Consider the following 10,791-nt stretch of genomic DNA (forward strand, 5'->3'; position numbering starts at 1 on the left):
TATTATAGGGCACACCACCTTCTTGAACACAGGTCTACAAACTATAGCCCGTAGGTCATATGTAGCCCTCTGCCTGTTTTTATAAATAAAGTTTTTTTGGAAGATAGGCATCATATTTGTTTACATATTGTCTACGGCTATTTTAGCATTGCAACATAGTTAAAATAGTTGCACCAGAGAATAAATGGTTTGCAGTGCCTAAAATCTTTACTCTTTGCCCTTCACAAAAATAGTCTTCCAAACCTTGTCCATGAAGACAACAAAGTCTAAACAGAGTTAAACTTCCAGCCAATAAGACTTATTAAAAATTTCAAGAGTGGATCATTGGCATAAGAATAAACAAGTAGACCAATGGAATATAATAGAGAATCCGAATACAGATATATATATAACTATGTATTAATATATAACATGTATATATTAATATATATTAATATATAACATGTATATTAATATATAATGTATATAATTTATTAGCAAAGGTGCTATTGCAATGTAGCGGGAAAAGAGTCTTTTCAATAAATTTGCTGAATCAAGTATTTGTATACGGGAGAAAAATGATTCCTTCAGAAATACCACCTCCCCATTTCTTGTCCCATCTATTCTTTGTTACCTTTTTTTTCTCCTTTCTTGTATCAACCAAGTATTTTTTGTCACTCAGTTTCCCCTCCAGTAGTTTTTACTGTTATAATATTATAGTTAACACATTCTTCCATTATTCCTGGAGTCTCCTGAAGGTCACAAGTGAGAGCCTAGGGTATTCATCAGGACCATCTAGGCAGGAAATGAACAGTTGTTCTTTTCAATGCCAGGAGACCAGAAATCTCTGCTTATGTCTTTAGCCTCCCAGACGCCACTTGGCGGTGTGCTAGCCTCTCCTCCTGCACCTGCTAAATGTTGGCGCTGCAGAGCCGCAAGGGAAGCAGCTCACAGACAGTTGGCTCTCTCCTCTGCAGTCCCCTTTCCTCCAACATCCTGGACCTGCATACCTCTGGTCACCCCGTTTTCCCAGCTTGGTGACACTATGGGCCATACACACCTACCCTGAACACTCTCTGTTCAGCCTCTCTGCCTTAGGATCAAGCAAAGCTTTGAATAAGCAAATCCCCTAGATTAAATGCTGGGATCTTTGCAGACTCCCTTTCAGTGCTTTGTCTAACTCCCTCAATCCTAGTGGATGGTATTCTGCTTCTGTAGCTGTCCTTGGAGGATTGGCCTTATACAAGCTTCTCCGTCATGTCCAGAAGCCGAACCTCTCCGGTTCGACTTTAACCTTCATTTGAGCCCTGAGTAAAGAAACAGTTATGACAGGAAGACTGACTGGAGGTAAACTGGAGGACCTTCTGGACACAAACTCCCGTGTGTTGTATACACTGGCCGGAAACGCGGGGATCTCTGCTGTTCGGGCCGCTGTGCAGCCACGAAACTACAGGCTTGGGGTTTGTCTTTTAACAGAGAAAAAAAATCATAGCTTGTTGAATAAGGCTTCTAAAATGCTTTATCACTAGGCATAGAAGAGAAAAGCTTATGTTTAGTGAGAAACAGCCAGTAAATATTCCATTGAAATTATTTTTTTCTAATTTATTGGGATACTTGGACAAATTGGACTGGATTAGCGACAATGATTAGGTGTTCAGACATTTTAATATTTTGTGTGAAGACTCATGTGCACATTCTACAATAGACTGTGGCTAGATTTTGCTGATAGAAATCTGCCGGATACCTTTTGACAATGGCCGCCAGCAGCTGTATCTCACTAGGAAAGCTTAACATGTTTTCTTCAGAGATGCTGTCAAGTAAAAAGCCTAAGGGCCTTGTAGAGTCTGAGCGACTGGGATAAAATCAACAAAAGGTCAAAGAATTGTTTTGAAATCACTGAGATGTCTAATTTTCATTCTTTGCATGTAGAATGTTAAGCTACGGTTGACCGTTTTAAATGCCCGGTACTGAGATCTTTTTAAAGAATACTTAATGTAGCTAGTAGTTTTTCTCAAAATCCTGATAATTTTTTATATATAGTAGTTTTATGCTTAATCTATTGCACACATAAAGAACTAGGAAGTAAAAAGGATAGATATTAACAATATCAAACTGTCAAAACCTAGTAGCTTAACTTGAAGGCTCTTAGCTTTCCCTTGAGCTTACATTCCATGACCCAAACATTTTTTCCCACTAAATTACAATGCTATAATTTTATTTTTATCTGACCAGAGAAAGGTTGCCTTAAATAAATACTCAACAGTAGGAATAGCCCCTGGATAAGGAAAGACCGTATTTGGCTTCTATATTCAGGATTCTTGGGAGATAACATGTTTATCATTCATTACTGTCCAAAAGGAAGAAAAAGGGAAAGGAATAAGAAGATTTAAAACAGGTTTCGGTTTCAGTTTCACTAATTAAAACCGACACCAGTCTTCTGAGAATTACACTTCTCATAAGCAAACAGACCTGGCTAATTCTAAGTTGGCTTTATTAAATTGTGCTTCCAAAGGAGAAGCACATCTTTCATTTCCCCATCTGACATTAGACAAAGGTCAGCTATAGGTTGTGAAGATTTCCAATAAAATCTGCCAAATGAAGAATACTCTGTACTGAAATGGAGCACCAGAGGTCACTAGAAAAGCAGACTATTTTATTGTGTTTCTGCAAGTAACCCATCACGGTGTGTGCATCTAATCGTATTTACACTATCAGCCAGCTCTGGTTTGTTGCATGTAAATAATTAGGCTCAGTGGAGGTTGAAGGTTGTGTCTGTAACCAATCCCAGAATTTCAAGTTAACTTTTAAAGTTATTTTTATGCACAAGCTGTTATATTACCAATGTCATTGTGCCTTATGTTAAAATTTACGGTTACTTATTTCTTTAGTGGCTAGACAACTGTAAGAGGACATTTGGTGCCAAAGAAGACGTGTATAGGATAAACACAGATGCACAGGTAAGCCTCTCTTCTTCTTAGTTTCGTTATATTTCTCTGTCAGGTAAAATAATGTGTGTGTTCGAAGGTCCCTGTTTGATAATCCTAGAAATAAAATTTATAACACTCTTCATTTTTGTTATCAGAACGATCTTTGTCAAAGGTAGGTTCAACGAAATATTGGCTTAGTAATGAAAAAGTCACTTTAATAAAAACGAACGACCAGCTTGTGACTGAAGCTTAATAACAGTCAGCAGATAAGCTTGATGGGTATCTGGACTGTCCAAGTCAGAGTGTACTTAAATCTGCCTCTTGAAAAAAATGTTTGTTATGCATTAGTATTCTGCAGAGAAATTGTCTGGTTAGCAAAGCAAATGTAGGAGTAATGTATACATTCCTACTAGCCTTTCTAACGGTGAAATTCTGATTGGATTAATTATAACTTTTTTATGGTATAAAAGTCAGTGAAAATAAGAGTAACATTTTCTTAGAGGAAAGTGCACATATGTAACACGTTAAATGAGGATAAATTAAGCCTACAAATTATTCTCATAGGAGTGTAGCTTCATATGGGGAAGATGTATTTCATTCATCAATTAAAATTAATGACCTCAAAAATAAATTAATGCCTCTGCATTGACGTCCGAATTCCAATCTTTGTCAACATTGGTTACACTGTTACAGATTTCTAGTCACTGGAAAAGCTACTGTAGTATAACAAAAATTTGGAGTTTTTAAAAAATGGAAACATTGAGAGTAGTATACCCTCACTAAATGCACTTCACATTCATGGTCTCTGTCCTTCCAAGTGTGTCTCATAGATGCTGTCATTGTCACCATTTTGCAGAGGAGGAAACTGCCAATTGGCTCAGAGAAGCCAATTTATCTAAAATCAGTAAGAAAAGAGTTAGAACTGGGATCCCAATCTAGGCAGGCTGACCCCGAATCCTGCACCATGTCACAAGGAAACTGTCTGATCAGCCGTGTAAAGAAAGAAATAAGGGGAAATAAGGAATTAACCCTGAACTAGAATTGGAGTCTTTGGTTCTGTGTTTGCCACTCTGTAACTGCATGACTTGAGCAAGTAAGATAAACTTTTTCCTACATAAATTATTGATTAGACTAAATGATTTCTTACATCCGTCTGCCTTGAAGAAGTTCTATCTCCAAGAGTTTCAATCAGTTCTAGCTCAAGGCTTTCTACTAAGTGAAAACTGTAAATTTAAGACTTTCATTTATATCTTATCTCTCTCCTTTTATATTCAGCTTCTTGAGATTGGGGACGCTTTGTACACATTACTAGTATCTGTCCCTGTGTACCAGAATAGTCTTTTGCATAATCAATATTTATTTTAAAATAAATGAAAAAAGAATGCACCTGCAAATTTCAATATAGTTAAAAATCAGTCATTTTATATCTGCAAATCTGCATATTTAGAGTAACTTCTGGTAATTGAGAGCTATAGAATTAATTACACAATTATAACTACAGCTATAATATTGCCATAACTACAGTTGTGGCGATCATAGACTTTATCATATTTCTTTTCCATTGCATCCCAAAGTAGATGCTATGGCTGTATGCATATAGAGCCAGTTCCGTTTTTATGCTAATAGAAATGAGAAAAAGTATTTGAAACTCGAATCGTTGTTACTTTCCATATAAACCTGTATAAAGTAGAACCTCAAATTCAGATATGCTAATATGTTTGACATTGGATTATGCTGCACCCATGTTCACTGAATGACTATTGGTAAATTTATGATAAGCAGTAAGGAGCTAAAGTTCACCTTTGCTTAGCAAATCCCTTCTAAATTAATAGGAATAAATGTTATATAAACAGTCCTTCAGAGGACACTATTTAGAAAAGCAAACTTCAAAAGGGTTCCTTAGAAGCAATATTTATGTTATGGCCATTGCTATTTTAATTAGAAATCATTCTTCTCTAGTAATGAGACTATGTCCACATTGCTATAGATATTTGATTGTAGTAATTGTTAAATAGTCCATAAACTAGATGTTTCACTATGCATTTTATATACATCACCTCATTTGACTCAGACCTAGTTGGGTCGAACTTCTGACGCTAAGTTGCATTTTGGAATGCAATTTAAAACCCACATCTGCGGTTGATATTTTATGTTCTGACTCAGCACCAATTACGGCGACATAGGACCTAATTAGTAAGGGTAGGAAGACCCACACCAAAGATAATCTTCTCCTAGGTATTTATCTTATTTTCTAATCAGAAATTTTCCACTTTACTAATGGAAATTTTATGACATTTGGCTTCTTTTACAAGTTTCCCGAGATCACATCAGTTCAATTTTCTCCTCCGTAGTTTTCACATGAGAAATAAATTACAGACTCAATGTAATTTAGTTATTTAGCAAAGAGTTAAAAACGCCCTGGATTGTTTCAGTAAGTGTATAAAAAGTTTCGTTCTGGAAATACCAAATTTTTCTTTTGGGTGCAATTAAACGTTCTTCAGTTTGCCTGGGACATCTGTGACCCTACTTAAAATGATTTCTTACACTAATTCTTGGTCTCTTTCTTCCTTTGTATTTTTTGTGACCCGATCTCCTTCTTGCTTAGCAAATGGAAATTCTAGCAGTAAGTGACCTGTCTTAATTTATAGACTTATCCATGTCAGACAAAGTGATTTTCATTTGCCATTTGTGACCCAGCAGTGTTTTGTCCTGGACTACTCAGCGTAGTGCGTGCTTCAGTTCTGCCTAGCCCTAATCCATGAAATGTTGGTCCTACGAAGATGAAGGTTATATCATTAATATGTACAGCTCACAGCCGCCTTTTTGTACATCTGTAAACTAACATCTTTTAATTTTGAAAATCAAAGTGCATTTGTTAATTTCATGGTCTCATTTCAATGAGAATACAAGGTTTGGGTTTTTTTAGAAAAATCAATTCATTTGTAGGTAAGAGGTAATCCAGACTTTGCTTTATCAAGCATTTGTTGATAAATGCAGTGAGATGAACATCTGGATGGGGCAAAAGTGTATGCATTTGTACATTTTCTCCATTGTGAATTTTAAGTTAAAGTGAATCTTTTTTAAAGCATTCTATATATTGCCTGCTAAAATATTTTTTGTCTAATGTGAAAATGTGCTTCACACTAAGTGAATTATGTAATCAACAATTTTTTAATTTATATTTTAATCCCAGTCTTCAAAAGCATCTTTCATCAGCTTCACACTATATTAACTTGCTTACTGCAGAGAAATAAATGCCAAGATAATTTTAACATAATCACTTACCCATTTTTATTGGAAATATGCTTGGAAATATGCTGTCTAATCAAACCTCATGGAAAATGGTATCTGAATGTAACACGGTGCTATTCACTTTTAGGGACTGGAACTCTGTCGAAGGCTATACAAACTGCATTTTCAATTGCTGCTTCTGTTCCAAGCCTACTGTAAACTGATCAACCAAGTAAACACAATAAAAAATGAGGCAGAGGTACGTATTCAGTTGTAGTAGGAACCCCTAATTGATTCTAGAATATTAAAATATAATACATTCTTTGCAGGAGAGATTATGTCAGAAGTCACCTACAGTGAAATCTTTTTTCCACAATTGTCTTTTTAGCAAATGATGTGCTACTTTGGGACCTATCAATAAATAAGACAGCAGATAGCCAGTGGCCTTGAAAGGTTCGAGGCCATAGCAGCCATAACAGATCATCTGTAACCAAAAGTCAAATAAAGCACATCAACTCAATAAAGACCTAAGTTACATTATGAAACCCCTTCCCCCGCCCCAACATCTTGTCCATATATTTTTGTAGTTCTAGCGACGCACATAAGAATCAACATGCCAAAACCACTTTAAATGTCCCGAGTCCTATAATGATTAGGCTCAAAGGTGGTGACTTTAGGCTTTCGCCCCTCTTGTCTGCACTGGAACTGAAACAGAAATGCTTTAACTTTTGTTAAATGGTTAAATCAATTAAAAAAATATGTACTGGTTTATATAAAATACATACTAGTAAGGTAAATAACCTTTTAAAATATAAAGACTTTGCTATCAAAAAAAATCAATCTTGGGGTGCCTGGGTAGCTCAGTTAAGTGTCCAACTTCGGCTCAGGTCATGATCTCACAGTTTGTGGGTTCGAGCCCTGTGTTTGGCTCTGTGCTGACAGCTAGCTCAGAGCCTGGAGCCTGCTTCCCTTTCTGTCTTCCTGTCTCTCTGCCCCTCCCCTGCTCTTTCTATATATCAAAAATAAATAAAACCAAAAAAAAATTTTTTTTAATTCAGTCTCCCCTCCTCCAGCAGGGAATTTTACTATCCAAGATACATATTAAAACCAATGCAAACATTGGAAAAAACGAAGAATATTGGTTATAGTCTGTTTTACTGCAACTGTCATAAACATTTATTATAACCCGTTTAAGTAATCTCTGTGCCTAGTATGAGGCTCAAACTCCTGACCCTGAGATCAAGAGTCACATGTTCCCTAAGCCAGCCAGAAGCCCCTATAACCTGTTATTTACCAAGAATTTAAAAAAAAATTTTTTTTTAATGTTTTATTTATTTCTGAGAGAGAGAGAGAGAGAGAGCGTGAGCAGGGGAGGGTCAGAGAGAGAGAGGGAGACACAGAATCCAAAGCAGGCTCCAGGCTCTGAGCTAGCCATCAGCAGAGTCCGGCACGGGGCTCAAACCCATGAAACGTGACCTGAGCCGAAGTCAGGCGCCCAACCAAGTGAGCCACCCAGGCGCCCCAAGAATATTTAAAGACTACTATCTGGTGGCTGAAAATATTTATCCCCACTGAATAGAGAACTTAAAATATTAAGTGCCTTTAACCACTAAGTTTAACATTTGCAGATCTTTAAGAGAAGCTCCTCCTACCATCAGATAATCTTCACAGCTGATTAAATGCTCTCTTTGTGACTGAATATACAAATAGATCCTTTTAAGGTATGTTCACTTGTTTTAGGTCATCAACATGTCCGAGGAACTTGCCCAACTGGAAAATATCCTCAAAGAGGCAGAGTCTGCGTCGGAAAACGAAGAAATTGACATTTCCAGAGCTGCACAAACTACTATAGAGACTGCCATTCATTCTTTGATTGAAACTTTGAAAAATAAGGAGTTTATTTCAGCTGTGGCACAAGTAAAAGCCTTCAGGTAAAGTGTGAAGGGATATCTAGGGGTGAGGCCTCCAACCCTGCACTGGCGCTTTCCATGACTGGTCTGGGTTTTTTCCATTTGATGCACCAGTAGTGCCGTCTGAGAAAGTGGGACTGTTCCAGAAATGACCACAACTGTGGACTCCGTCCACTCCCCCGGACACTTTCCAGAATACATTTGCTCAGACGTGAAAGCAGATCCTCAGTGATCCACAAGGAAGTTTTGTTCTACGTATTAATTTAAAACGTAGTTAGTGTTAACAGTTGCTTGATGGCGTCTCAGGCCTTAACACTGTCGTGTCTTTCAGGTCTCTGTGGCCGAACGACATCTTTGGCAGCTGTGAAGATGACCCGGTGCAGACGCTGTTGCACATCTACTTCCACCACCAGACGCTGGGCCAGACGGGGAGCTTCGCGGTCATCGGCTCGGACCTNATACGAGAGTCTCTGCGCATGGTGCAGTCGTACCAGCTGTTAGCACAGGCCAGCCCAGTTGGAAATTTGGTGAGCACTGGATTCTGAGAAGCTTCAGCTGTCGAGGGAAGACACTAAGCTGAAGATGGTGAAGAATATCAACGAGCACCTTTTACGAACCCTTGCAGTTCACGGACAACCCTTCCTGGCAGCATCCACGATCACGGCGTAACTAACATCAAACCTGTATCAGAATCAAAGATAAGAAGAAGATCTAACAGCTGCCAATACCTCCCACACTAACCGTACAAAGAAGGAGTTTTTTAATTAACCTATGTGAAAAGAAAAGGGCTAAAAGTGATGCATACAATACAGGACTCTCTGGAGGAAGAAGAGCATTCTCAAACTGTTTGCAATAAGGCCTCGACAACGGAGACGTGGGAAAGCAGGTGACATGAGGCTAAAAGCCAGGCTCGTTCATTTTAGCTGAAGACCTGCAGGGCCGCATGGGGGGCCGGCGGCCGGAGCGCGCTCCACAGTGGATCCTTCATCGTCTACGTGAAGAACCTTCAGTCGGACAGACAGACAAGGAGAGACTTCTTTGCAAAAACCATTGATTTTTTTTTTTTTTTCCAACACAGGGGACGAGGGTGTGGATGGGATGTGTGACTATGTGACAGTCCTATTTTCAAGGTCTGGGTGTTTGGTGATAACGTGTCAGCATGCCTCAAAGAGCACTGCAAGATTATTTTTGAAGAAATTTTTATTTTATTAGATCTAACTCTTCATAGTGTGTAAATGTTAGAACATTTTAATAATATTTTAAAACTGGGCTTTCCCGGTATCTCGAAAAGAAATAATATATCTGTTAATGTTATTGGAACGCTGCTCAGTTCTCTGATCAGTGCTTACGTTACGATTGTTGATAACTAACCAAAGTAGATGCCTGCAGAGACTTTAAAAATGTAAAATAAAGATGTATGCTGCCCGTCAGCTATTCTCATCAGAAAAGTTAACTTATTTTACTCCATAATTATTATAGATGCTGTATAAATTGAAACCAGTATTGTACGTTTGTGCAATGCACTGTTACACAAGAATAGGTGTACAAAGCTAAAGAAAAGATCGTGGTCACTGATGGTAGGATATAGGACTTGTGGGCTCTGAAGTCTGCAGAATTCAAGAAGAGAGATGCAAAAACCCAGTTTTATGTGTTTATTCAGGACTCACGTGTTTCACCCGCAAAGAACCTGGGGCTATGGGGGCACATGGAAGGAAGCCTGAAGACCGACTACCAAAACACGCAATATCCTTACTCACTGTCTAAGTCTGTAGCGTAACACGAACTGGATTCTCTGTCCTTTTTTAAATAGCATTTTGTAAAAGAAATGAATGTAGTCCCACAACTCCTCTGATTTGAAAGGAACACCTTGTATTTTTTATAGGCATCTCTTATCCACTGTGACTTTCTTTTAAACTGGGCTCTGTGATTGCAGAGTTTAGAATGTAGAAATGAAATGCTTAGCTTTGCCTTTTCTTGGGGGTGTGGACCCTGCCAGAAATGTAATTATGCTCAAGTGCATTAACTGAAGGCACTGTGCACGCCGTTGGACTGCTGACTGTAGTTATGTTACCTGTAAAATTCCATAACTGGTCACGGCACATTCATAATCACTGTATTTTTTGACCCTGATAAAAAAAAAAAAAACATTATTTTGATGGTGTTCTGGTACTGTAAATGGTGTCCTTTTAAATTATTTAATAACTTTTGGGTGTGGGGCAGGAAGAGAGGGGTGGTGTCCAAAGACAGCCCCACCCTTTACATCCTATCTTACCATCCCCCATTTTCTCACCCTCCTCATATCCTTTTTGTTAAAATAAAAAGCATTGTAGCTATTGGTTTGTGTTGTATTTTAAGGATGAATGATCACAGGGCGCATCATTTAGAAACTTTGCAAATAGGATCATCGTTCTTAAGAGAACCTTCCCTAAAAGGGGAGAACGAAGCAGAGAACAAATGAGGTTTGCTACCCAAACCGAACCTTGGAACACTTGGGATTTCTTTTTCATGTTTATGAAGCTGAATCTATTAATAAAGTAATGTGATGAATATACTACAGAAAGCAAGCTGCAAATATGAAGTCATCAGAAAGGTCCTTTTGCAATTGGGTTTTCCTACAAACCTATACTTGTTTGCTCCTCTGCACCCCAAAGTTTGCTTTTAACAAAATGTATCTAATGCTTAATTTGTTAAATACCTTATGCAGTTCCAATCAAGCCCTTTGTGCTGGTACAACTTTTTTTTCG

At 38.0% G+C, this 10,791-nt stretch overlaps 1 protein-coding gene across 3 annotated transcripts in view; it reads left to right on the plus strand.

Annotated features, from left to right (window-relative positions):
* Positions 1–9,134, plus strand: part of FRYL (FRY like transcription coactivator) — a 268,402-nt gene extending 259,268 nt beyond the window's left edge. For 2 of the 3 annotated variants that reach the window (XM_077757811.1, XM_077757812.1), the window contains exons 60-64: positions 2,868–2,936; positions 5,512–5,529; positions 6,286–6,396; positions 7,878–8,068; positions 8,379–9,134. In XM_077757811.1, coding sequence (XP_077613937.1) covers positions 2,868–2,936; positions 5,512–5,529; positions 6,286–6,396; positions 7,878–8,068; positions 8,379–8,592 — 603 coding nt within the window. In that variant the 3' untranslated portion in view covers positions 8,593–9,134. The remainder of the gene's footprint in view (positions 1–2,867; positions 2,937–5,511; positions 5,530–6,285; positions 6,397–7,877; positions 8,069–8,378) is intronic. The other variant, XM_077757813.1, reaches the window with a different exon arrangement.
* The last annotated feature ends 1,657 nt before the right edge of the window (positions 9,135–10,791 follow it).

This window comes from Crocuta crocuta, unplaced genomic scaffold (genome assembly GCF_008692635.1).
Source record: "Crocuta crocuta isolate KB4526 unplaced genomic scaffold, BGI_CrCroc_1.0 scaffold282, whole genome shotgun sequence".
In the NCBI taxonomy this organism is placed as follows: domain Eukaryota; kingdom Metazoa; phylum Chordata; class Mammalia; order Carnivora; family Hyaenidae; genus Crocuta; species Crocuta crocuta.